This window comes from Muscardinus avellanarius (genome assembly GCF_963383645.1).
Source record: "Muscardinus avellanarius genome assembly, chromosome: 9".
In the NCBI taxonomy this organism is placed as follows: domain Eukaryota; kingdom Metazoa; phylum Chordata; class Mammalia; order Rodentia; family Gliridae; genus Muscardinus; species Muscardinus avellanarius.
In genome coordinates, this window is record NC_137795.1 from 102333677 (window position 1) to 102360910 (window position 27234).

A 27234-nucleotide genomic window follows, 5' to 3' on the forward strand; every position below is an offset into this window, starting at 1 on the left:
AGCCACTAGACAGATGTTGCCAGTTGTGCTCCACACGATCTGAACGCTTCAGCATGGTGTGTTGAAGAGACCCTATGACTCACACTGTTCAACACAGTGCAGTGTGTCATCAATCTCATAGGTGGAAAACTATGTCTTAATTGATTCAGGCTAAAATAACAAAGTACCACACCTTAGCTGGCTTATAAGTAATAGGAATTCATTCCTCAGCATGATGGCGGCCGCCTTGAATTCAGAGTGCCAGCACGGTTGGGTTCTAGTGAGGGTCCTCTTCCAGGTTGCACACTGGCCTCTCTACTTCGTGTCCCCACAGATAGAAAGAGGACTGCTCTTTGGGGTATCTTTTATAAGCGCACTAGTCATTCACCTTCACAACCTAGTTACCTCCTCAAGGCCCAACTCTAAAAACCATTATACTAGAATGGATTTCAACTCCTGTGTTAGGGGCAGGGGCGCCAACTTTCAGCCTGTAACAAATGGTGTGTCACGGTTGTTTTAATATACTCCCTTTTAAGTGTGAGCAAACCAGGAGCATTTTTTTATATGTTAGAGCCATGCACTTGTTTTTCTGTTAACCACTGTAAAAATGTGCCCCTTGGGGGAGAAAACCTTTGTTCACAGAGCGTGTGCAAGGCCTCCACAGCCGTATCCTCATTTTATCTTTCAGAATCTTTACGCCTGCGTTCTTTTTACATCTGTTCTCCTACCTTCCCTCCCTCCATACCCCACAGTCATCTTTCTGTGTCCCTCTCGCTTCGCTGCCTCTATGAAATGTCGAGAGTATCCAGGGCAGAGCTGCTGGCGTGCGGGGAGAATTCATGCATCCCTAAGGACAGAGTGGCTTCTTTCCCACCTGTCTTTAATGGGAAAAAAATCTTCTAATTTCCAATACAGGGTGACCGTTGGAGGAAGGAAGGAGAGTAAATGAAGAGAAAGAACTGGAATAACTCCTTCCAGAAGAAAAGGGTAAGACCTAGTTAGAACTGTTCCATGCTTCTGCAAGAAGGAGGACCATGAGAAATGAGCGCACAGACACAAGGTCACGCAGCGGGTAGGAGTAAGCCATCTGGCCCATGGCCCTCCAAGGTGGTTGAATTTGCACAAGTGACTCTTGAGAGAGTCAACACCCTGATGGCACCCACGGTGTGATTGGTGCTGGGCAGTTTGAGGACTGCAGGAGGAGACACAAAGTCAGGTTTGGGCACTTGGGCTGTCTATGAAAATGCAATTCACCCAGTCCTGTGTTTCTCCCTAGGAAGCAGGCTTGGCCGTGGACCTCCAGTCTTGCCAAAGGCACAGCCCCACCTGGGAGCAGGGTGGTGGCTGGAGCGATGGTGGGAGCTCTGGAGATGCCCCATGGCTACTGAGGGGGCTGCCCGGTCAGGGAGCAGAGTGGCGGGCATGGTGTGCAGCCTGTGGGTCCTGGTCCTGGGACCCTCAGTTCTGGCTCTGGAAGGTAAGAAGAAGGGGAGACCAGTGTAGATGGGACACGGGAAGGACCCAAAAAAGGCAGAAACATCAAAAGAGGGAAAGACACAGGGAAGGAGACCAGAGCCTGTATCCAGTGTTTCAGGACAGGATTCTGACTGACAGCTGAGCTCCTGAGGGCAAATTCAACACACTGTATGTGTATGGGGGGGGGAGGTATTCTTTCTCTCCCCCTGAGAGCAGCGTGGGGATGGTAGTGCTTCCCAGAGGACTGGCACTGTGTGCCCTTTATCTCTGTGCAGAGGTGTTGCTGGACACCACAGGAGAGACGTCTGAGATTGGCTGGCTCACCTACCCGCCAGGGGGGGTGAGTACCACTCTTCATTCCTAACCCATTCTCTGTCCCTCCCTGTTCCCTAGAGAGGGGAGTTCAGGAAGGAACCCTGGGTAGAGGGGTGGGGTATGACTTCCTCCCTCTAGAGGAACAAGATTTCAGGGTACCCTTCTCCTTGCTTTGCTTGTCATTGATGTTTAAGGCTCAGCAGATGGGAACAGATAGGTCCCCTTCCTTGATCCTCCCCAAGCCCCAAGAGCTTAAGGCTTCTGCTGCCCCCGCAGTGGGATGAGGTGAGCGTCCTGGACGACCAGCGCCGCCTGACCCGGACCTTCGAAGCATGCCACGTGGCAGGGGTTCCTCCGGGCACCACACAGGACAATTGGCTACAGACACACTTTGTGGAGCGGCGAGGGGCCCAGAGGGCACACATCCGGCTTCACTTCTCTGTGCGGGCGTGCTCCAGCCTGGGCGTGAGCGGGGGTGCCTGCAGGGAGACCTTCACCCTCTACTACCGCCAGGCTGAGGAGCCCGACAGCCCGGACAGTGTTTCTGCCTGGCACCTCAAACGATGGACCAAGGTGGACACCATTGCAGCCGATGAGAGCTTCCCCGCCTCTTCCTCCTCCTCCTCTTCCGCCTCCTCCTGGGCACTGGGGCCTCAAGGGACTGGTCAGCGGTCCGGGCTGCAGCTGAACGTCAAAGAGCGCAGCTTCGGCCCGCTCACCCAGCGTGGCTTCTACGTGGCCTTCCAGGACACGGGGGCCTGCCTGGCCCTCGTAGCGATCAAGCTCTTCTCTTACACGTGCCCCAGTGTGCTCCGGGCCTTCGCCTCCTTTCCGGAGACGCAGGCCAGTGGGGCCGGGGGGGCCTCCCTGGTGGCAGCTGTGGGCACCTGCGTGGCTCACGCAGAGCCAGAGGAGGATGGAGTGGGGGGCCAGGCAGGGGGCAGCCCCCCCAGGCTGCACTGCAATGGGGAGGGCAAGTGGATGGTAGCTGTCGGGGGCTGCCGCTGCCAGTCTGGACACCAGCCCGCCCGTGGTGACAAGGCCTGCCAAGGTGAGAGTCCACACCTGGCACACCCAGCACCTCCACCTGCCCCATCTTAGTCTCCCAAGCATCCCAAATGTCAAGGTGTCCCCACAAGGTCAGGAGACAGGCCATCTTAGAACAGGTCCCATTTTCCCCAATTTGCTTCTGCCCCCTCATCTGAAATTGCTGGAACCTCAGGACCATCTGCAGCAATTGCTAAGTTTTGGGGGGCTACATTGGAATGGGGTCCTTCATCCCCTTCTGTCTTCTGGTTGGGGAAGGCTCATTGCAGGGCCCGTGTGGCTGGGAAGCCCTAGATACAGGGAAGGAGAGGAACAGAAACATTATATTGTTCGGGGGGCCAGGAACCCTGACCTCTGACCTTGCCTCACGTTTAATCAGGGGAAATGCAGTCTGTGCCAGTGAGGGGCAGGATACATCTGTGCCACAGGGAGGAGAGAGTGGGGCTTAGGTCTCAGGAGGAAAGGAGAGCCAGCTCCGGAACAGAGGGCCGTACTGGCGCCTGAGTCCAGGTGCATTGGAGCTGAGGGTGGGTGGATGGAGGGGGTGATGCCCCACTCAGCATCACTGATGCCTCCTCAGCCTGCCCTGTGGGCTCCTACAAGGCCTTGGCGGGGAACACGCACTGCTCACCTTGCCCTGCGCGCAGCCACACCCCAGACCCTGCAGCCTCCATCTGCCCCTGCCTCCAAGGCTTCTACCGGGCTAGCTCCGACCCACCAGAGGCCCCCTGTACAGGTGAGTCCACCTCCCGGCCCAGCATAGAAAACAGCCAGGAAGTGGGAGCTGCTGCAACCCAGGGGGTGGGGGCTTTGCGTTTGGAGTGACGTTTTTTCCCTTTCCTTGGTTTCCTGTCCTCCATACCCACACCTCCCTCGTTTGCTTTCTGGCTCCCTCTGGGCCATCCACGTTCCCCATCTCCTCCCTTCCCCTGCCACTCGCAGGCCCTCCGTCCGCTCCTCGGGAACTCTGGTTCGAGGTCCAAGGCTCGGTGCTGATGCTGCACTGGCGCCTGCCGCAGGAACTGGGGGGACGAGGAGACCTGCTCTTCAACGTCGTGTGCAAGGAGTGTGGAGGCCACCAGGAGCCCGGCAGCGGGGTCACATGTCGCCGCTGCAGGGACGAGGTGCATTTCGACCCCCGCCAGAGGGGCCTGACAGAGAGTCGCGTGTTAGTCGGGGGACTTCGAGCCCACGTGCCCTACATCCTGGAGGTGCAGGCTGTCAATGGGGTGTCTGAGCTCAGCCCTGACCCTCCCCATGCTGCAGCCATCAATGTCAGCACCAGCCATGAAGGTGAGCCCTCGCCATCCCCCTTAGTTCACCTCGCTACGGTTCCTTAGAGTTGCCTTCCCCGCACCCGCCCTCTGGCCAGCCTGCCTCGCTCCATGACCTCGGTACCCCGGGAATGCTCCCGCTCCGAGACCCTCCTATCCACCTAAAAGCCCCTGCAATTCAGTTCCCTCCGCAGTCCCGGTGGTGCACCAGGTGAGCCGGGCAGCCAACAGCATCACTGTATCCTGGCCACAGCCAGATCAAACCAACGGGAACATCCTCGACTATCAGCTTCGTTACTATGACCAGGTGGGCCGGCAGCGTGGGCGCCCCCTGCAGGGCGGGTGAGAGTATGCAGCGAGGGGTAAGGTAGGGGAAGGAGGAACCATTGAGGACAGACCTGGGAGAGCCCTGAGGCCTGAGGAGGGCTTGGGGGACTGGGGGTCAGAGCAGGGGCAACCGGGGCCAGGCCATGCAGGGAGTGAGTGGCTATTGCCCCCAGGCAGAAGACGAATCCCACTCCTTCACCCTGACCAGCGAGACCAACACTGCCACCGTGACGCGCCTGAGCCCCGGCCACATCTATGGCTTCCAGGTGCGGGCGCGGACCGCTGCTGGTCACGGCCCCTATGGGGGCAAGGTCTACTTCCAGACTCTGCCTCAAGGTGAGGGGTGTGTGTGTGTAGGCAGGGGAGGCCTGAGAAGACAGTGAGGAGAGGCCCAGTGTCCTCCATGTCAGAGGCTCTGAGACAGGAGGAGGCGGGGAGAGTCTGTGACCACTGACCACAGGGGCTATCTGGAGAGGGTATATGGGGGTTGGACATGTGCAGGGCTGTAGGTGTGGACATGTGTGTTGTGTGTGCACCGTGTAGGGCTCTGGGGTTGTAGGTGCGTGTGATGTGTTGGGGTGTATACATGCTTGTTAAGTTTGCACACAAGGTGTGCATGTGGGTGCCCCGGGGGAGCGTGATGCATGCACATAATCATGTATGTGCGCCCCCCCACCCGTGACCATGGCTCTGGTCCCCCAGGTGAACTGCCCTCCCAGCTCCCAGAGAAGCTGTCCTTGGTGATCGGCTCCATCCTGGGGGCCCTGGCCTTCCTACTGCTAGCAGCCATCACTGTGCTGGCGGTCATCTTCCAGCGGTGAGGCCCTGCCCCTGCCTAGCCTGTTCCATGCCAGTCAAAACACTGGAGCCCCTCCAGGATCCCCAACCTGCCCTTCTCCCACCACCCCAGCCCTGCCCTCTACACAGAAGTGGCAGCATACTCAACCCCATGACCAAGGGCAGCCTGCCCAGGGGGTAGCCGAGGGCAGGCAGGCAGCAAAGGGGAGGCAGTGGGGGCATTGTTCCAGGTCGCTGGTTTGCCCTCCAGGAAGCGGCGTGGGACAGGCTACACAGAGCAGCTGCAGCAGTACAGCAGCCCAGGTAAGGGCAGGAGGAGGGCACGGGCTGGGTTTGGGGACTTGGGCCTGGGTCATACCTGGAGGGCTTCCAGAAGCCAGAGCGCACATACAGGTGTTGTGTCAACTAACTTTGAGCCACGCCCTCACAGTACACCCCACCTGCAGGGCTGGGGGTCAAGTATTACATCGACCCCTCCACTTACGAGGACCCCTGCCATGCCATCCGAGAACTTGCTCGGGAGGTGGACCCTGCATATATCAAGATTGAGGAGGTCATCGGGGCAGGTACTGTGGGAAACGGAGGAGCTGGGGGTCCCTGGCAGCCACCCTTGGCCCCAGGTTTCCCTGTAAACACACAGGGTACTGCCGGCCCCTGGTCCTTCCTGATGCCCGTGCCCACCTGCCCCGTTCTCTCAGGCTCCTTCGGAGAAGTGCGCCGGGGCCGACTGCAGCCCCGGGGGCGCCGGGAGCAGGCTGTGGCCATCCAGGCCCTCTGGGCTGGGGGTGCTGAGAGCCTGCAGATGACCTTCCTGGGCCGTGCCGCGCTGTTGGGCCAGTTCCAGCACCCCAACATACTGCGGCTGGAGGGCGTGGTCACCAAGAGCAGGCCCCTCATGGTGCTCACAGAATTCATGGAGCTGGGGCCCCTGGACAGCTTCCTCAGGGTCAGTCCGGCTTGGATGGGGGAGGAGAGCCAGTGTGGGGTCATCACCTCTTTTGGGAGACACAACCCTGTACCTCCATTCACCCCTCTCTACCCCAGGGTGGGTCCTCATCTTCGGTTCCTTGGCCATTTGCCGATTCCAAATCCACCCCATTGCCCTCTCGTGCCAATGTCTGCCAGGGTGTGGGGTCCCCTGCCCTGTCGCTGACCTCTGCCCCCTGCCCCTCAGCAGCGGGAGGGTCAATTCAGCAGCCTGCAGCTGGTGGCCATGCAGAGGGGAGTGGCCGCCGCCATGCAGTACCTGTCCAGCTTTGCCTTCGTGCACCGTGCGCTCTCTGCCCGGAGTGTGCTGGTGAATAGCCACCTGGTGTGCAAGGTGGCCCGTCTTGGCCACGGTACTCAGGTGAGCCTAGAAGCTTGGAGACTTGGGAGCCCTCAGCAGGTGCTGGAGGGTCAGCTGGAATCTGGGGTGGGGGCCTCAGGTGGGGTACCGCAGCATCTGGGAGTCAGAGGCTCGTATGATGGGCAGAGAGGAGTCTCGGCAAGGGAGTGACTGGGAAACTTCAGGGACTGTGGCCAGGAGAGGACAGTGACCTGCAAAGCCCCAGAGGCAGTGTAGCTTGGCACAGTTCCCAAGCACCCACTCTCCGGCTGTGTGTGTATGCGTGTGTGTGTGTGTGTGTGTGTGTGTGTGTGTGTGTATCTGGATTGAACCCAGAGGCATTCTACCTCTGAGCTATACCCCCAGTCCTATTTTAGTTTTTCTTTGGAAACAGGGCCTCACTAAGTTGCCGAGGGCCTCGCCACGTTGCCGAGACTAGCCAGGAACCTGTGATCCTCCTGTCTCTCCCAAGTACTAGGATTACAGGCATGTGCCACCACGCCTGGCTCCCTCCAGCTGTCTGCCCTTGGGAAAAAAATTATATTTTTTAGCCCCCAGCTTCTATATCCCAAACCTCACACATCCTATAGGAGCTATTAAGGGGATTAAGGTAGATGTTTGCTATGAAGCCTACACAGCTGGCCACACGGTAGCTGCTCAATGATCCCGACTCTTGCTGTGGTTATGACTTGTCCTCCTTCTTACTCTGTGCCCAGGGCCCAGGTTGCCTGCTTCGCTGGGCAGCCCCAGAGGTTGTTGCGCACGGAAAGCATACGACAGCCAGTGACGTCTGGAGCTTCGGGATACTTATGTGGGAAGTGATGAGCTATGGGGAACGGCCCTATTGGGACATGAGCGAGCAGGAGGTGAGTCCTCCACCTGGAGGTGATCATCCCCACCCCAACGCGGCCCACACGCCTAGGACCTCCCTTCTCTGAACCATTGCCATTCTAAGGTCACGTGACCAGTATGTTCCACATTTTCCAGTTCCCTCTCCACTCCAGCCTCAGGCAGCACCTGATTCCAGCCAACCTGCCTTTCCTAATGTTTCCCTCCTGCTGGCGATAGCTTCCCGTCATCACCCTTTCCCCCTGACCTCCAGGTGCTAAATGCAATAGAGCAGGAATTCCGGCTGCCCCCGCCTCCAGGCTGCCCTCCTGGGCTACACCTACTGATGCTGGACACTTGGCAGAAGGACCGAGCCCGGCGGCCCCACTTTGACCAGCTGGTGGCTGCGTTTGACAAGATGATCCGCAAGCCGGACACCCTGCAGGCTGATGGGGCCGTGGGGGAGAGGTCTGGAGCTTGGGGCTGGAGCCCGGGAAAGCAAGGGAGGGTAGATGCAAATCAGAGATGAAGAGGAGACCTTGACCTGCTTGCCCCTCCTCACCTTAGACCTTCCCAGGCCCTCCTGAACCCTGTGGCCCTGGACTTCCCTTGTCTGGACTCGCCCCGGGCCTGGCTCTCAGCCATTGGTCTAGAGTGTTACCAGGACAACTTCGCTAAGTTTGGCCTCTGCACCTTCAGTGATGTGGCTCAGCTCAGCCTGGAGTAAGCTGGGACAGGTGGGCGGGGCACCTGGGTCCCCAGGCGGCAATGCTGCCTGGGATCTTGGAGAAGCAGGCCCAGATCTGATCCCCTCCCTCCCCACCAGAGACATGCCTGCACTAGGCGTCACCCTGGCTGGCCACCAGAAGAAACTTCTGCACAATATCCAGCTCCTGCAGCAGCATCTGAGGCAGCCAGGCTCGGTGGAGGTGTGAGCAAGGCGGGATGCTGGGAGCTGACGATGCCCAGGAGGGACACATGAGACGGGAGCCGGGCTCCATCTTGGCCTCTGCACCTGCCGCACTGCACCCAACCCTCCCTCCTCCAGGACTCAGCGTTTCCCCAGCCCACCGCCCCTCTGCCGCCCCTACCACCCCCCACCCATTAAAGGGAAAAAAGGGAATTTGCAAGTTCAGGCGTGTCCAGCCTCGGTGTGCAAGGCAGGGCCGGGGAGGCCTTGGAGGAGGGCCAGAGTTGTGATGGGGGGTGTGCGGGGATGCAGGTGAATGCAGGTGGCAGAGGGGAAGCAGAAGGGGGAGGGACAGAGAGCAGGAAATGACTTTATTGGAAGGTGGCCAGGCTCAGCCCAGCTCCCACAGCCCTTAGTGTTTCCTGCTTGCCTCCCTCCCTAGCACACCCTTCCACAAGCCCAGTGCTTCCATCAACTGGGACACCCCAGGATGGGCGCTTTCCCTTTCTGTGTATTACACAGGGGTGCAGGCGGGTGCCTGAGAAGGCACACCTGCCCATAAAGTGCTGTGATGTGCAATGGGCCTTCCACAAGAGGAGGAAGGTCGGAGGCCGAGGGAGGACCACAGCCTCCACCTCCCTTCGCCCAGCTGAAGCAGTCCTGGAGACATCTGGAGCCCATACTCCCAGCCTGCATTCCTTCGCGCTCATGCTGCGCCCCATTCCCGCATGGGACCTGGGAGATGAGATCTCTAGGTTGTCACTGGTCTTTGTTTGTCTCGCTGCCGACAGCACTCAGATCTGGTACTCCCAGCCCTCCCCATCTTCCAGGCCCCGGTTGACCACCCCGCACAGGTCCCTCCGTAAGGTCCCTTGCCGAAGCCTTTCCCAGTTACTGCTGCTTCGGGAGGTACTTCGAGACACAGAGGGCGTAGGAAAAGACAGATGGGCGCCCATGGAGTAGCCCAGCTCCAGTTTTTCCCCTGAGTCTTTGTCCAGGTCCTCAGAGAGGGCTTCCTGTTGTTGGAAGGCCTGTGCGTAGCGTAGCATCCGTTGCCGGTTGAGGTCCTGCCTGTCTTCCACCCTGAGAAGTGGGAGGAAGATTTGAGAGAGGGCAGGAATTGAAGAACAGATTCAAGACTAACACATGGTTCCTCTCCACCCAGCCTTGCCCCAGCTCTACCACTACTGGTCCTTTTCCTTCTCTGCCTGGTAGGGGTATAGGATACCTGCCTCTCAGCAGCCAAACCTCAGCAAGCTGCAGGCTCCAGTCTACCACTCGCAGGATGCTTTGAGGGGTCCCAGCTCCCAGTGGGACCACAGCCCAGTCAAAGGACCTGGGGCCTACAGAATGCACAGGCCTCTATGGGCACCCCGGGAGCATGAGGTGGTCTGAGCAAATGGATACCATACGAAAGTGTAAAAGTTCAGGGACGTAAAGGCACCATCACTTACCGCAGGAACCAGCGGTTCCCCAGCCCATACTCGCTCCCACAGATCCCAGATCGAGGCCACAGGCAGCGAGGCAGCTTCCGTTCCAGCATCACCGTGGTAGCTACCACCTGTGTATGGGGACAAGAGGGGGAGTGAGAGAGGAGTCTGGGTGTTGACTTAGGAGAGGGGTGAAGGAAGGAGAGGAGGCTGGGCAGACAGCTCGTTTTTGTAACAGCAAGGAATCTTGGGAACTCATGGCTTCCCAAAGTTGAGTCACACCCCTGACCTGGGATGGTGGTTTGAGTTTTATCCAGCTTCTCCCGTTGAAGAGTTGAGGGGACTTGAGCCCCACAATTCTTTATGCCATGACTTGACATCATGGCAAAGCCAGGTGGGATACAGAGGAGGAAGAGTGCTGTCTTGGGATGAGAGAGCTTATTCCAGAAAAGACAGGAAAAACAGCAATGCAAGTAAAGAGGGGTCTTAAGAGCCTCTGAATGTTTTGTCCTTACATAAAAGCCACTTAGAAATGTAAATACTTGGAAATATAATGTCAACATATTTTTCACGGAGAACATAGTTCCCAAAGCAAACCCCATTTAGCCAGTGTAGGTTCTACTCTGTTCTTTCCAAACCATAGTTCAATGCCTTCCGGTGTTTGGAATTTCCATTTTTATGTTGCTGGAATTATTTTTGTTGCGATCTATCCTTTACTAAGTATATTTTAAAAGGAGGATTTGATTCATCTAATTGTCTCTTAGGCCCATCGTGATGATCTGACTGAAGATAGCTTCTGCTAATACAGGAAATTTTTTATGGCATTATTTTTAACACTCCCAATTTTTCTGGGTCAAATTTTGCAGACTTCAATATTGTCAAGGAGACTCGGTACTTCCATGCTCTCTTGGGAGCAAAATTTACTGAGTGCAATTTTGGCCACCGTTGGCTTTATTTCCTGTTCATTACGCTAGAAAAGACTGTTTTAATTGCCAAGGAAACTATGAGGGATTCTTTGCAGAGGTTCCAGCGTGGCTCAGTTGTATTGCTAATCCAATTCTTCTGTGCACTTGACATTATTTGGCAGACTTTGCGGCAACTAGCCGAGCATCTGTAGGTTCAAAATACCTGCTTCTATCTGGTCATGGCCAAGTCCTGGGCAAGAAGGGGATGGCTGTCACTCCCCCTCCCAGCCACCAGGAGCTTACCTGGGCCCTCCAGAGCTCATCCCGCTCGTGAGCCACTCGCCAGTGAGTGTCACCCATCATGGCGATGAGGAGGTTGAGCATGAGCAGGGTGGCGATGATGGCGAAGGCAGCGTAGGTGATGCTGTACATGAAGGGCAGATCCACATCGTAGTTGGCAGGGCCATCGATGATGGTGAGGAACAGCTCAAAGGTGCTGAACAGTGCCATAGGGTAATCGTAGAAATGGCCCAGCTCATCAGGATCCTCTGTCTGGAAGATGATATAGAAGGCTGCTCCACCCAAGGGGGTGAGAGTTGCCATGGAGCTCACATCATGGCTAGCCCACAACCAGCTCTTTGCTGCCCATTTTCTCCCTATCCTCCCAGCTCCAGGATCACCTCATCCCTGCAACACTCCATGTTTTAAGTCTTTATGTTTTCAAATTTTCTATAAGACTCATCCTAATCCCAAGAGCCACCTCTGAAATTTCTGGTTTCAGGAATGTCTGGAACTTGGACAGGAGTTAGGAAGACTTCTGAGGGACATCCACATCCTCAGACATCATACAGCCTCCTCTGACCTCTGCCTTTCCTCTTCATTTCCTGCTCCCTCAAGTTTAGCCTGAAGCATTCTGTATCCCATAGGTTCCCGCAACCCCTCCCTCCCATGGCTGCCAGCCTAGAAAGGAGATTTACCTGAAGCAAAGCCCAGGATGACCACAGCCATTAGCCAGCAGAATCGCATCAGGTCACCAAAAATCATCTAAAGGGAAGAGGAGGCACGGAGAACACACCTTCTCTGAGAAATTGCTCCATCCAGAGCTCACAGGTCTCACCCGGGGAAGTCTAACAGCTCCACCCCCGCAAGAAAAGGGTTTAGCAAAAGGATGGCTTGCAGGCCAAATAGACCTGGCCTGTTTTGGGTGTGGAACTTGAACTAAGAATGTTTTTTAACATTTTTTATAGTATTGTTTGAAAAAAGAAAAGGGCAATATGCAAAACGGACTATGTATGGCTCACAAAACCTGAAATATTTACTCTTTGGCCCGCTACAGAGGTGTTTGCTGACCCTTGTCTGGGACCTTAATCTGGGAAGCAGAGGGGAGGCACTAACCTTCTGGATCATGATAGTGAAGGGGCCCAGCATCTGGAATCCTCGAGCAAAATACATGACATTGCACCAGCCCAGCACCAGGGCAAAGGACATGGGTACCACCTCTCCATCCGTGTTGGTGAGCCGCATCACCATGGTTACCAGCACCATTAAGGCATGGGTGATACTGATGGGAGAGCAGGAAGGGGGCCATGAGAAGAGGTCTGGGACTATGCTGGGGACCCGACAGCAAGAGTGTAACCAGGATAGTTCCCACACATTCAGATCCGGCCTTCCCACACTCAGTGCACAGGGAGACACACAGGGCTGGGGAAGGATCTCTGGAGGTCAGGTTCTTTGGAAGTCAGGAATTCAGGGAGGGAAACTGGAACCCTGGTGAATGAAGGGAGGGGGAGGGGACTCACATGATGACATGAAATGGTCCCCCAAGGATGGTACGTCCAAAAAATCGAGTGACCCCCAGCCTGAAGATGTCTGGAACCTAGATAGAAGTTAGGAAGACACAAGGATGCTTGTAGATTGAAACTCAGGCTGGGTCCCCAGGGCAGACAGCCTCACTCTGGAGCCACCCCTCACCTCTACCAGCAGGATGATCACAGCCCCGATGACGGTCACCAGCTCCCCCACCAGCCGGAGGTTATCCTGGGGGGTCACATAGGCCTCCTGAGGGGCAAGAGCATTGTCAGAGTGCACAGAGCTTTTGTGGGCTTGTGCTGCCTTTCCTGGAGCCTCGGGCCAGCAACCCTGTCAAGACTTTCTAACCTCTTAGATGCAGTTGGTCTCAAACACTGCTCCTACCAGAGTAAGTGTATGTGTGTTTCTGTGTATGCATTTTGAGCTCTGCCTGGGTATCAGAGCTCCTGGGTGTGGGGAGAAATGGAGATAGGAGGACAGGAAAGTGAAACCAAACCCAGAAAAGAATAGAAAGGGACCTGCCCTGTGAGTCTACCACCCTGAGGATGTCACCTGAAGGAGCTTCTGCTGCAGGAGGGTGTTGTCCCGGGGACTGGTGCGGTTAGTGGTCCTGGGCTTGAGGGGGCGGTAGACGCAGCACATGGTGAAGCAGATGATGTAGAGGAGGTAGATGGCCCCCAGCACGCAGAAGTAGGGCCGCCCATACCTCTTCCACTTGAGGCTCACCAGCTCCTTCACTGGAGTCTGGTCCAGGATCTGGCGAGCCTGCAGTAGAAAGAAAGAGATCAGGCAGCCCGAGACACCCCCAGAAGCCCATGCTAGCCACTCTGCTGTGAAGACCTCGTACCTCCCTCTTCTTGGTGGTGACGATAAGTTCCAGCAGGGACTGGTCATCCCCGGAGGAATCGATCTCCGTGAGGTCGTAGAGGGTGGACGTCAGGGGCCCGTATGTCCACTGGATGTGCTTCCGCTTCTGCATCAGGTATTGGAACATCTGAGAAAGAGTGGAGGGCGTCAGGGTCGGCAAGAAGAGGGGACGCCGTGCAGGGTGGAGGGACTGAGAGTGGCGGAGGATGTCAGCAATGGAGGGGGTGGAAGCCCTTCCCTTAATGCCCTTGGTCTTTGGAGAAAGAGACATGTTCATTCTAACTTTAGGCCCATCTTCCTCCCGTGTGACTCTCTCTAGAGCTTGGGAGGGAGAATGAGAGAGGCCAGGGGGATGCTGGTGTTACAGACAGTTCAAGCTTGGATCAAGACCGTGTATGTGTCCAACACTCAGGTCAGAGAAAAAAGGCAGAAGAGAGGGACAAGAGAGATAGGGGTTTAGAAATAAATCTCATTTTGACTGAGAATGGGAGCCAAGCAATAAAGATCTGTCCTGATGCCTATTTCCTGCCAGGGCTAGCAGGTAGGATGTGGGTCATTAGGGAGACGGTGTAGACCCTGGAGCCCTCACCACAGTGTTCCCCTCCACTCCAGCCAGCTTGAAGGGGGTGAGGCCCTGATGGTTGGGCACGAGCTCCAGAGGCTGCAGGTGGTCCCCTCCATCATAGGACAGCAGCAGGTTGTACATCTGGCAGGCAAAGGTTTTGTTGGGCTGCAGGATGAGGATATGCAGCACTGTGTTTCCTGGGGAGGACATGCAAGTCAGGTGGCCACAGGACTAATGTCCCTGAGGGTCCCAGCCACACCCAGGGGGCAGCCTGTCCCAGCTCCTCCCTCCTGTCCCCTACTGCATCCCAGGGCCTGGTCCTGGCCCCAGCTCTCACCCAGGGAGTCCTGGGCCCGGATGTCAGCTCCATGCTCGATGAGCAGCCGCACAAGCTCCTCGTTGCCCACACAGGCAGCAAAGGACAAAGGGTGCTCCCCTGAGAACACAGGAGACATGGCAGGTGAGAGCAGGTCCAGGCTGAGAGGGCAACAGCTCCTGGAGGCCTGCCTCCTCCTTCTGCATCTCAGCTTGGGGCTGGGGACACTTGTGCAGTAGAACCAGAGGAAAGGATAGTGAAGGGGGTCATAGGAACTGGCTTTGGGAGCTGAGGGTAAGACCCTCCTGTGCCCTCCTCCACAGGCCCTGCCAGCTCTGCACCTCCCCTTCCCCAGCCTGGCTGAGCCCTCACCATAGTAGATGAGGTTGTGGTGGCTGTACTGGAAGGCGGTGCCTGTAGCTCTGGCAGAGACACTGGCCCCACGGGCGAGCAGGGCGCGCACCAGGTTCATGTTCTGGTTCATGACAGCGATGTGCAGTGCAGTCTGACCTGGTCCAGAGACAGCTGTCAGTCAGGAGTGCCCCCAGGACCCTAAAGAGATCCCTCTTATTTGCACCCACAGTCTCTTCCCTGGGATGAGAGGATGGGATGGAGAATGGGAATCCGTGGGTTTTTAGGTTCCCAGGGGATCTGGCTGCCCCCTCTCCACCTCTTTCCCACTTCAGGGCTCTGGCATTTCAGAGGCCAGATGTTCCAGTGATGTGCAAAAGTAGCTGCAAAGACCCATGACACCACACCTTCGTCTTCATCCTGGGCCCTGGGGCCTCACCTTCATACAGCTCAGAGGTCATGGGCTCAAAGACCAGCTCTGGGGCAGCCTCCATCAGCACCACGGCGGCCTCCAGGTTGTCATAAAGGGCTGCTACGTGCAGCGCCGTCTCCCCCATGGCTCCTGGTGTTTGCAGAGGAAAGAGTCATATGGCCTCTCTGGGGCATGGGAATGGGGACCGTATAGACTCGAAGTCCTCGTTTCTCCTGGGAAGGCCCATGTGTGAGCTGACCCTGGAGATGGGTGCTGGGGTTCTGCTCCTCACCTCTCTGGTGCACCTCGCAGGCATCGTACTTAAGCAGCTTGCTCAGAACTTGGACATTGTTTTCCTTGGCCGCTAGAAGGAGAGGAGACTCCCAGATCCTACCGAGGAATGGGATGAGAGAGGCGGTGACTGAGCACACTCGGTGGTGGGACTCAGGATGGCTTGTTTCCTACAGATCCCGAGGTCCCTAACCCGGGCGGGTGGGGCCTTTGCAGTGTAAAGCTCACCCAGCCTCTCTCATGACCAGTCAGTCAACACGAGCCAATTCTTTCCTCATTTAGCCTGTGTGGAAGAGTGCAGTGACTGATCTGCTATTCTCCCTTGACCACAGTGCTGAAGTCAGAATGTAGTGTGTGTGTGTGTGTGTGTGTGTGTGTGTCTTGTATCTTGAGTGAGGAGGGGAGGAGTTTTACCTAAGTACACATTCCCTTCCTGACCTGTTTACCTCTGGAATAGTCCTGCATTAGCCACTGCCAGTGCCCTGAGACTGTCCTCCAGGATTAGCCTGTTTTGCATGAACTAGAGGCTCAGGGAGCTCCTCTCCTGTATTTGTGGAGGAAGTCAACACTAGGGGGCCAGCAGATCCTCTCCTGTCATGTGATATGTGATGCTCTGCCTACTAGACCTTTTTTGTGTGTGGATGGAACCCAGGGGTAGTCTACCTCTGACCTATACCCTCAGCCCTATTTTTTATTCCTTATTTTGAAACAAGGTCTCACTGGGTTGCAAAGGCTCTCACTAAGTAGTTGAGGCTGGCCGTGAACCTGGATCTTCTTGTCTCAGCCTCCCGAATGCTGGGAACCATGCGCCACCATGCCCGGCTCTACTAGACCTTCTTGACAGAACCCTTAGATTTCTGCACATTCCTCCTCTCTATGACAGTAGTGGTAGCCCTGGAAAAGGCCCAGTTCTAGGCTTCCTTTCCTCCTGGATGGCCACTGATATATTCTCATACATTCTCATTCTCTCTCTCTCTCTCTCTCTCTCTCTCTCTCTCTCTCTCTTTCTCTCTCCTGTCTTCTCACATCTTAATCCTTACAGTTTAAGGCGAATCTTTGGATCATCGTCACATTAAGAGCACTTATGAGAACTGTCAACTTTCAGGCCCACCCTTCCAACTGGAAAATCAGAGTCTGTAGCTTAAGAAAACCCTCAATCATCTATAAGTCTGCATGCTTGTATACCTATAATCCCAGTATTTGGGAGGCTGAGATAGGAGGATTATAGGTTTGAGGGCAGCCTCAGCAATTTAGCAATACCCTATTTTAAAATAAAAAATAAAATAGGGTTGAGAGTATAGCTCAGAGGCAGAACACCCTGGATTTGATCCCTAGTATGAGAGAGGGGGCGGGGAGGGAGAGAGAATATGCACCCCATTCCTGGTGCACATCCTCAAGCCAGCAGTTCTTTGAGCATGGCCCCTGCATGTGAAACATCCGAGGTAAAAAATGCAGGCAGGCTCAGAAATCTCCATTTTCGAACAGCACAAATTAAAGCTGAGGAAGCAGTGGGTCCATCACTCTCACACCTGCTACCTACAGGGCCTTAGGTGCTATTTTATTTCTACCATTAGCACCTGTGAAGATATAAACTGCAGCCAACAATGAGAGCTGCTGAGAAACGCGGAGAATCCAATTTGGAGGATTCATTCGATGCCTGTCATGTGGATGCGGATGTCCTTATTTTCCCCTTTTATCCTTCTTGGGCTTACCGAATTTAAGATTCATAGGTTCTTTTCTCCCCCTGGTCCTTAGTCCTTTCTTATTTATTATCTGCTTTTCACTTGTTTTAGGCAAAATTGTCTTCTATGAATCCCTGGATCATTTCTCTAGGCATATTCCAAACGTTGAGCTAAAAATCTCTCATAAAATGAAAACTCACCCCAACTAAGATACATGGATCTTTCTTATTCAATTTTCTCTTTCAGCCTAGAGCCATTTGGTCTTCCTAAGGGAGTGAATGAAATGACCTTATTTATCCGTAGATGGCCAATTATGTGATACACAACGGGACGTTGACAGGAGCTCGTGACCTGAAGCGCCGGTGGCAGCAAGAAATCTACTGTGAGGCCGGAGCAGATGGGCAACCAGGAGACGGGAAATGGCTCACATCTCCCCGCTCTGAGCCCCCATCGTCCCCTGCAGGTCACATGGGCCACCACAAGGTCCCATCAAGACAACATCTAAAGTTCAGTCTCCGTGCGCTCCTTTCGTGTCTTCACGAAGCCTCATTAATCCATGTCCTCCTTCCGTAGCCCAAGATCAGCAAAACATTCTAACTGGTTTCCCTGCACCCTCTCTTACCTCTACTCCATCCTTCTGGATGCTGTCAAGACCAGTTTTCCCAGTGGCAACTGCAATCGCAGCTTACAAAAGCCCCATGGGTCCTTCGGTGCCCAGGGATCGGCAATACAGAGGTCCTTTAAGGTCTTTGTGCAACTCTCTTCCACCCGCTGCTCCTCCCACTCCTGACACCAGCACCCGGGTCTCCCCACACACCTCAGCTGCACACAGCACCCGTTCTCCCTGTGCCCGCGCCCACAGGGCTCCTTCCTAGAATCCACTCCCCCGGCCCTCCATTGTTTATTGTCTATTCTGCATGCTGGTGCCGGAGCAAATGCCGAGTGTGCAGCGGGTGCTCGCTGACGCTAGCTCGCTGCAGAACGAATGACTCAGTAGCGGTGCCAAAGTGTGGTTTGGCTTCACTGCCCCGCCTTATTATCCATCTGCCACCCCCTAAGCCAACCCTAAGCAAACATATAATCTACGTGAAAAACAGTAAGCTTGGTATGCAAACATAGCTGCAAAACAAGTTTTCAACATCTCCTTCATCAGCACTAACCCCTTCCCTTCCCTTTCCCTATAGATTTTTTTTTTTTTTTGGTATTGGGAATTAATCTCCTTATTTAACTTTTTTTTGAAACAAAGTCTAGCTCAGTTGCTGAGAATCTTACTAAGTTGCTGAGGCTGGCCTCGAACCTGCAATCCTCCTGTTTCAGTCTCCTAAATTCTGGGATTATAGGCACTGTGCCACCATGTCTGGCTCCCTATAGATATTCAAGAACTAGCACATAGAAAACAAAGGCTTTCCCCTTCCCCATCACATACTCCACACATACACTGTCTGCAGGACTGTTCCTATTCTCTCCTTTGAACTTAATTTTATTCTAGAATCTTGCACTGTGTGTTGTAATAATTACTATCTGCCTCTTCCTCTATACTAGGAGCCCAAAGATTTCTCTGTTGGCCCCTACACATCTCTGAAGCCTGCAGATGACCCTCACAAACTTGTATTTCCGGTGTACTCCTTTTCTTTTCCCTGCTGATAGCCACATGGGCCTGAGAAGGAACTAAGGTTTCCAGATTTACCAAGCAAACATGCAGGAAGCTCAGTTAAATTTGAATTTCAAATATGCTGCTTTTTAAAATGTAAGTCAGTTCCATGCAATAATGGGATGTGCTTATACGAACAACTTCATCTTTAATTCAAATTGGAGTGTCTTGTATCTCATCTGGTAAGCCAGCCCCCATACCCTGGAGAACGACACAGCTTACAACCCTACTCACCAAGGTTTGGAGAGAAATGGCCTCCTCTGGTTGTAAATTCCAGAATCCAGGGGGGGAAAAAAGGGGATTTTTTTTTTTTTGGGGGGGGGGCAGTTCTAATGATACTGAGCAGAGCCATTACTTGCAATGACACAATCAGGCCACGAGGGGACAGCAGAGAAAACCTTAGGTCTAGTTCTTGGCAGTAAGGAGACTGACCCCAAAACATCTAACTACCCATAAAGGAAGGGTAGGGAGTACCAAGCCCCCAATAGTAGACCATCACAGGGTTTTTAATCATAACCAAGGGACAGGGGTGTGCTACTGTCACCACCTGATGGGTTGAGGGAGAGGACACCGTTAAATATTCTGCAAAAGACAGCCTCCGACTACAGAGTTATCTTGCCTCAAATGTTAACCATGCCCAGGTAGGAAAATCCTGACTCAGAGGTGCAATTATTCTTAATCCAGTAAAGAAAAATGATTCTTCACACAAAAAAAGAATTAGAAATTCCATATACATACAAAATACTTTGTAACAGATCATTAAATACTCAACTAGAAAAGAAACAAAAAAGGTGAAGCCATTTAAGTTCCCACTGATTAAGTAGCAAAAAGAAGTCATAGAGCATATCTTAAATTATCACAGCATGACATGTATTTTCAGGTTCTTGGATGTTTTGTTTTACTGGGTAATTAATTATGAACTGAATTAAATATTGGTTTAGTCGAAAACCAGCTATGGAACTCGGGGCACATTTTTATAGAGTAAATAAATCAATGATCTCCCACTCAGAGCCACCTTTGGGCCACCACCTGAGGGTCCTCAACTTCCTTCGCAGTGGAGAGGAAGAAACAGGTGCTAACGCCACGGTTCTCATTCTTAGGCGCGTGTCCATCTGTGTGTACCATGTAAACGAGTCAAGCTGTGTTTTTGGTGCTAGAAAATAAGGCAGGATCTTGGAGAGTCTCAAGGAAAGTTCTCACCAAAAGTGTTGGGCTAGAAAGTGCTCAGAAATCGAGTCTAATCTGTTCAAGTAAGAGATGAAAAGAGAGGCCTGGAGCTCTGATGTGATTTTTCCGGACAAGGCAGAGGCAGGCCTGGGACTGATGCCCCATTAGCCATGCTCTGTTCTTTGTTCTGATCAGCATTGGAAGAGACTTAGAGACCACAGAAGGTGCTGTGTGGAGAAAGGTGGGTCCTTGGGTTCCTGAAGTCCCTCTCAGATAACTGTGCCCTTGGGTGGGGTTGGTAGAGTTACACAGCGCTTGTCCGTAGAATCTTTCTGTTAGGAGAAAGTTCACAGCCCCTCTGTCTCATCCCATCATTGGGAGGTGTCTTTCTTCTGCTACCTCTCTCTCTCTCCCTTTGTGTGTGTGTGTGTGTGTGTGTGTGTGTGTGTGTGTGTGTGTGTGTGTGTGTATGGAACCAGGAATGGAACCCAGGGGCATTCTACCTCCAAGCCACACACACCCAGCTCTATTTTTTATCCTTTATTTTGAAACAGGGTCTCACTGAGTTGCAAGGGCCTCACTAAGTAGCTGAGGACAGCCACAAACCCTCATCCTCCTCCCAAATGCTAGGACTACAAGCATGTACCACCACGCCCCTGGCTTCTATCTATTTTTAATTAACAATAATCCCATTTGTTACACACACCTTTCAGTTTCCAAAAAAAAAAAAAAAAATCTCCCTTAACTTCACTTTTGCTCCCTGCAACCCTTGACATGGGTTGAGTGATTCTCCCATTTTTCAGAAAAGAGAACTCAGGCGGTATGACAAAAGACTGCCAGGAGATCCCATGGGGTTAAAAAGCAGAAAGCTCGGCCAAGAACATAGCCCGGGGCTCACAGGACTAAATTATGTGGTTCTTCTAGTTTTATGGCTCCTCCTGATTTTTCCTGGGAGGTGGGGGGCAGGCCTGGAGCAGTGGCCAGAGGAAGGACGGAGCAGTCATGTGTACGGAGGTGGTGTACACTAGGCCTTTGTGGGCCGTCTCCCTCCAGCTGAGGCTCCTGGCAATGGGATAAGAAAGACCCGCTCCGGGGAAAGTAGAGATTGGGAGACATTGAGCCGGACCTTCCTTTAACTGCCCCAACCAACACCTTTATACACGTAAGTAGACACACATGAATGCAAGTGTGTGTGTGTGCTGTATTTACCAAGGCAGCAGTATGCAGTATGCTGGAGAGTCCCTGGGCTTAATTTCCAGACACTTCTATCACTTACTCCTACAGGTACTCCTTAACTCGAGAAGGACCTCCAACATGCCTTTCTGCTTGTCCTCCTGGGGAGAAACAGGTGCCAGCCTTGAAGGGGGTGGGGAAGTCACATCAGGTAATCTCTGTGACCTCCCAGCACACCCCATACCAGCCGAAATCAGATCCTGCAGCTTCCTTCTCTGTGTTCCCTTAAGATTTGTTTATACCCTTCTTGTGACCCTCACCAAAGCTCACCTTTGCCTCAGGTAGAGTCATCCCTCCAGCATCTGAAGGTATTGATTCCAGGACTCCATACATACCAAAACTTGAGGAACATTTAAGTCCTTTCTATACAGTGGTGTGGTACTGGCACTAGTTTTCACATACCCTCTTGTATACTTTAAAGTCATCTCTAGATGATTTATAATGCCCAATTCAATGTGAGTACTGTGTAAATAGTTGTTAAATTATATGGTTTAGGGAATACTGATAAGAAAAAAAAAGTCTGTGTATGTTCACTACAGACACAACCATCACGGTACATGCATGTCAGCAACAACTTTTTTTTTTTTTTTTGCGGCACTAGGGATGGAACCCAAGGGCATTCTACCTCCAAGCTATACCCTCAGCCCTAATTTTTATTCTTTATTTTGAAACAGGATCTCACTAAGTTGTGGAGGGCCTCACTAAGTAGCTGAGGCTGTCTAAGAACCGCAATCCTCCTGTCTCAGCCTCCCAAGTACTGGGATTACAAGCATGCGCCACCCTGCCCAGCTACAACATAACTTTTTCAGAATTGCTTTCTCTCTAAAGTTGGTTGACTCTGCAGATGCGAGGGCTGGGGAGTGTAGCTCAGTGGTAGAGTGCTTATCTACCATGATCAAGGTCCTGGGTTCAATCCCTAGCACTGGCAAAAGAACAATCAAACAAAAAAAGAGAGATTGAATCTGCAGATGAGGAAGGTCAACTGTATATGCATATCTGTGTGTGCACACTGGTACATCTTGCCCATTAGAATGGGAGCTCTCTGAGAACAAAGAATGTGTTGTACCCACATCCCAGACCTAGTGGAGTTTGTCATATGCAATACATGTTTAGTGCATTGGATTGAAGATCAGGAAAAGGGAAAACTCAAGCCAGAGGGAGAAGTGATCTGGAAGAAATGGGAGTTTCAACCCAGACCCTAGGTTGGATTTAAGTAGGCGGGTTGCAGAACTGAGACTCAAGAGAGGAAGGTTGTGTTGCGGTCATCCCGCAGAGACCTTACAGCCTTCCTGCTTCACTGCAGCTCCTCCAAGAAATCCCACCTGACCCCACCGCAAACTTTCACTCCGAGTCCCGCTTGGCACACATTCTGACTCCCCTCTTCCTCCCTCTGGGGCGCTGGGCTTGCCTCATTCATATGGGGATAGCAGGACCTACCTCCACAGCCCTTGGTCGGGGTTATGTGAGACAAGGTAGAGGACGGTCACTAGTACACTGCCAGGTTCTCGATACTGTTACTTCTTTCTCTCCCCAGCTCGCCCTTTACCTGTCCACAGCATTCTTACTTACGTGGTCATCCCATGCTACCTGGTAACCAGCATGCCCTCCTTTTAAAGTCTCATTGACTACATAGACTAGGAAACTCCCTTTTCAGACAATTGCAGCTTCTTCTGGGAAGTACCCACCCCCAAAAGAGCCAATATTATACATACTTGGGGTCCAAGAAGAAACTAGCCAAGGAACTGTGGAAATCGATGAGGAGATCAGGGAATGGAGGAGACATCCTCCTCCGTCCACTCCCACACAACCGGTGGCATTAGGCTTTCCTAGCCCAAGGTTGCAGCAGAGGCCCACCAGATGTTCTTTAGGAAAAAGGGGGGCAGGCGAGTTTAGTGAAAACGGCCTGTTTTCATCCAGGCCGTCTGCTCCAGCCCAAGTTCTTCCCTGTGTGTTGCTCAAAGGTCCCGGCCTTCCTGTGCTCTTGTGCCTGGTGCCCCCGGCCCCAGGGTCCTCAGAGTGGGAAGAGGATGAGTGGAACCAATGACACCTGTGCTCTAACAACGATGCCATTCTGTTGCTCCAATATGTCATCAGCCAGACATGTGCCCCAGCACCCACTTTCCCAGCCCCAGGGGGGAGAAAGGTGGGTGGCTGATGTGAGAGACAGGAAGCTACAGCTCAAAGAAAGAGCCCATCCCCAGCCCAGAATCCCTGAGCAAAAGAAGAAGAAACAAATCCCAGCAGTCTTCTGGTCTGCTAACAGGCCCCTGATTGTAGAGATGGAGAAAAACTCTAAGAACCTAAACTTGAGGTTTTCCTCTATGAACAGAGGTATTATCTGCCTCCTTAGGGGCCCAGGGAAAGCCCTAGAAGGCGGACTTCCTTCTAGTATGCCAGTAACTGGGGGCAGCCAGTAAAAAGGAAAACACACACACACACACACACACACACACACACACACACACACACACACACACAGGATGGCCCCACGATCCCACGGAATTCCCTCCGCTCTTCTGTTCCCCGCTCCAAGTCCAAGCTCGCCCCTGGGGGTAGTGATGGGGGTCAAGTGAGCTTGAGGGAGTTGTTCAGAAGCAGCAGGTTCCTTGGGCTCAAACCCTAGAGCCTCTCAGCACCACCCCTCGCCCTCCAGCCTGATGTCCGTGGGCACTGGTCCCCAGCACATCTGGCATTTTGGGCCAGGGAACCTGCCACTTCTCACCAGTAGAGAGAAATGCAAGCCGGGGTTGGGTCTGAACTGTGTGGGTCTTTGTGCTCCACCCTGCCCCAGTGCCGGAATCTAGTGTGGCCTTGGTCAAGGTCTGATTGAGCTAAATACACAGGAATGATAACTATTTTCACATTTTGTCTTATTTGCTGTTTCTAGTGGCTACGCTCCCCTCTCTGCCTTATTCATTCAGGCATTCCCTCATGCATACCTGTAGACACTCTGTGTTTCTGCCAGAGAGACCATTCTAGGGGTATGGGAGAGAGAAATTATAATGAGGCCTTTTCCTGACCTGCCAGCGCCTTTTGGGTGGAGGGGCTGTGATGCCATAATCCTTACAAGGCCCAGGGAGGTACTCACAAGAGGCTTGTGGAATTGGATGGGATCTTAAAGATAAGAAACACCTGTGCACCCAGCAGCCCCTCCTCTCCCACCGGATCCTGGGCAGCTACCCTGCACCCCACCAAGACTCTTGAGACAGTGTTTTCCCAAGGAAGCTGAACTGAGGAAGGAGCTCCAGCTGTCCAGCTGTCCAGCCAGGGGTACCCAGTGAAGACAGGAGGTGAGGGCCCTGGGACTGGGAAGCTGGAGTAGACCGTGAGACTTACCTCTTCTGTTGCAGCAGGTTCTGCTCATCTCGGCTCTGAGCCCAGGATTCCTGTCTCTGCAACCATCTGCAGAACTTGTTCCATAGGCAGAGAATTAAGCCCTTCTCCTTGGGCAGCGACAACCCCATGGGGTGAAAGTCCGGGTCCTTGGGGTGCTGAGCCCAGACCCCGCTTGGGCTCGGCCTTGGGGCCACATTTGCAACCCCAAGGGCCGGCCTGCCCTCTCTCTGTAGAGGTCCCGTCTCCTGGCTCCTGTTTCTCCTGTGAGGCCCCGGGAGGCGCCCCGTGGCCCCCTGGCCTGCCGTCTGCAGAGGACTCAGAGTTTGTTCTACTTGGCAGAGCTGGGAATCCGAGGCCCGGTTGTCTGTTGGGAGCTCCCGCCACTGCTGCCGGGAGTGAGCAGGAGAGGCTGTGCACACACACCCTCCCGCCTCCCAAATTACCTGAGATTTAAAGAGACAGGCCAGGTGGCTGCCGCAGACCTGCCTACTGGGGGGCCTGGCGTCACCTCCAACTCTTTCTCCACCCTGAGACTCTCTCCCTGCCCCCAGGCCAGTCACTGCAGGGGAGGCCTTCAAAGAGATTAGAGAGCTCTCCCCTGGACTTTGGGACACCAAGTGGCCTCTTCTGGGAAGGCCTGGACTGCCAGGCTCACCTGAGAGACTGGAGGTCGTGGAGGAGGGAAAAGCAAGCCCAGCATTGCCAGGCCAGAGGAAGGACCCACTTTTCTCACTGGGCTTTTTTGGCCAGTCCCCCTTTTCTGTGCCTCCGCTTGTCTTTTCCAGGACAATTAGGTTTTCTTGACCGTTCACGTTAAACCTCTTGCCTGGCCCAGGAGAGGTATCAGAGGAGCCAAGACTCCAAGTTTCTACCAATTTTGGATTAGCAAACTATTTCTATAAAGGGTCAGATAGTAACTGGAAATATTTTAGGCTTTGCAAGTCTGATACAGCTTCTCATGTACATCTTTCTTTTCTTTCCTTTCCTTTCCTTTCCTTTTCTTTTCTTCCTTTTTTTTTGGGGGGGGGGGTTGGATGTGGTCATATAGCAGGTGTGGTACTAGATACAATACAGAATGCCCCAGGTCAGTTTTAATTTCAGATAGACAACGAAGAAAACAAAAATTAGTATGAATATGCCTGACTTTGCAAATATTTTAGCCAGCAACCGGTAACCTTCAGGTAAAGGCAGCTGCATTTGCTCACCGCTACTGGGGCTGGGCCCTTTAATTGAGCGTTCCCACATACACTCACAAGGAACCTGTGAGGCAGGTATTATTATCTGTATTTTGCCCATGGGAAAAAAAAAATGAAACTCAATGTGGTAAAGTCACCCAAGGTCCTAGCAGGGGCAGAGGCCAGCCCAACTCCTGGGGCTCCAGGCCCATCTCCTTCCTGCTCTGGGGGTGCCGCACGCTCCCTGGCTAGCTGACACCTGGAGAGACGACCGGCATGGCCGCACAGGAGGATGCTGGGAAAGCACAGCCTACCCACCCATAGACCTCCACAGGAGCCAGGGGAGTTGTCCTGAGGCTGCCCCGGTGGCAGAAACCAGGGGGCCCTGGCTTATCCAAAGTCCCAGGGCTGCCAGGGGCCTGATGGCCTGGGGGGCATCGGGGCTGGACGTTGCGGGTGTGCAGGGCCAGGCTCCAGCTTCAGGCTTTGCTTTCTGTCTCTGATGCAGAGAGTGGGAAGTTGCTGTGAAGGGAGTATGTAAGTGTGTGTCAGTGTGTGTGTGAGAGGTGGGTGTGATGTGTGTGTGTGAGAGATGTGGGTGGCATGTGTGTTATGTCTGTCTGATGGCATGTATGTATACTCACATGTGTACGTATGTGGACTGTGTGGTGTGTATATTATGTCTATGGTGTGTTTGGGGTATGTTTGGTGACTGCACATGTGGCGTGATGTGTGTGGTTGTTATGTATGTGTATGACATGGTGTAGTTGTATATTTTGTGTATGTCTATACAGACCATGCATTTTGTATTCATGTATATGGGATGTGTTTGATACAACATGTGCATGCTGTGTGTAGCACAGCTGTACATGTTGTATTTGGTGTGTATACTAATGGTGTGTGTGGTGTGTATATTGTGTGTCCATAGTGAGTTTGGGGTGTGTGTGGAATGTATATATAATGACTAATGGCATCTGTGTGTATGTTATATGTGCATACATATGTGTATGGCATGGTGGTAGTTGTGTGTTCTGTATATGTCTACACACCATGTATTGTGCATATATGGCATGCAGGCATGCATGATGTATGTGGTGTGTGTTTGATATCATGTGTGCATGCTGTGTGTAGCACAGGTGTACATGTTGTATTTGGTGTGTGTACTACTGGTGAGTGTGGTGTGTATATTATGTGTCCATAGTATGTTTGGGATGTGTGTGGATTGTGTATGTGGTGACTGATGGCACATGTGATGTGTGTGGATGTTATATATATGTGTGCATGGCATGATGTCTATACAGGCCATGTGTTGTGTATTTATGGCATGCAGGAATGCATGAAGTATGTGATGTGTGTTTGTTATCATGTGCGCACGCTGTGTGTATCACAGTGTAAATGTCGTGTTTGGTGTGTGTGTTGTGTCCCCGTGGAGCCTGTGTTAGGTACTGTGGTGTGGTGTGTGTTTTGTATGCTGATTGTTACATATAATGTATGGGGTTGTGGGGTGGGTATATCTGCACATGTACCAATACACGTGTAGGGAGAAGGAGCTTGAAGGTGCAGGGTGGGGTTTCTGTGGGTGGGTTATGGAAGGGTCACCTTAAAATGGAAAGCTCCTCTGTGCGCTCCTGCTGTTGGGCCTCAGGCCAGCCATCCAGCCCTGAGCAAACAATGCAGTTCGATTAGCTGCCTCCCCACCCACACAGGGTCAGTGGGTTCAGGCTGGGTGGGGGGAGGCTCTAGAATCCAAACCTTGAACGCAG

At 53.2% G+C, this 27234-nt stretch overlaps 2 protein-coding genes across 2 annotated transcripts; one reads left to right on the forward strand and one right to left on the reverse strand.

Annotated features, from left to right (window-relative positions):
- Positions 1-1353: 1353 nt before the first annotated feature.
- EPHB6 (EPH receptor B6) lies at positions 1354-8306 on the forward strand (the record flags this gene model as incomplete). The annotated part of the gene is made up of 16 exons (XM_080701357.1): positions 1354-1456; positions 1731-1795; positions 2047-2821; positions 3398-3553; positions 3760-4110; positions 4274-4398; positions 4592-4754; positions 5121-5235; positions 5467-5519; positions 5663-5782; positions 5915-6162; positions 6391-6564; positions 7260-7409; positions 7646-7839; positions 7939-8094; positions 8198-8306. Exons 1-16 carry the CDS (start codon positions 1357-1359, stop codon positions 8304-8306), a joined length of 3054 nt encoding a protein of 1017 aa, XP_080557483.1. The 5' UTR covers positions 1354-1356.
- Positions 8307-9075: 769 nt separating this feature from the next.
- Positions 9076-24529, reverse strand: TRPV6 (transient receptor potential cation channel subfamily V member 6; the record flags this gene model as incomplete). Its single annotated transcript, XM_080701510.1, has 15 exons — positions 24297-24529; positions 15229-15326; positions 14964-15086; positions 14546-14683; positions 14195-14293; positions 13882-14054; positions 13273-13419; positions 12978-13190; positions 12588-12674; positions 12416-12492; positions 12012-12177; positions 11594-11660; positions 10920-11188; positions 9736-9842; positions 9076-9364 (listed from the first exon to the last, which is right to left on the reverse strand). Exons 1-15 carry the CDS (start codon positions 24422-24424, stop codon positions 9076-9078), a joined length of 2181 nt encoding a protein of 726 aa, XP_080557636.1. The 5' UTR covers positions 24425-24529.
- Between the last annotated feature and the right edge of the window lie 2705 nt (positions 24530-27234).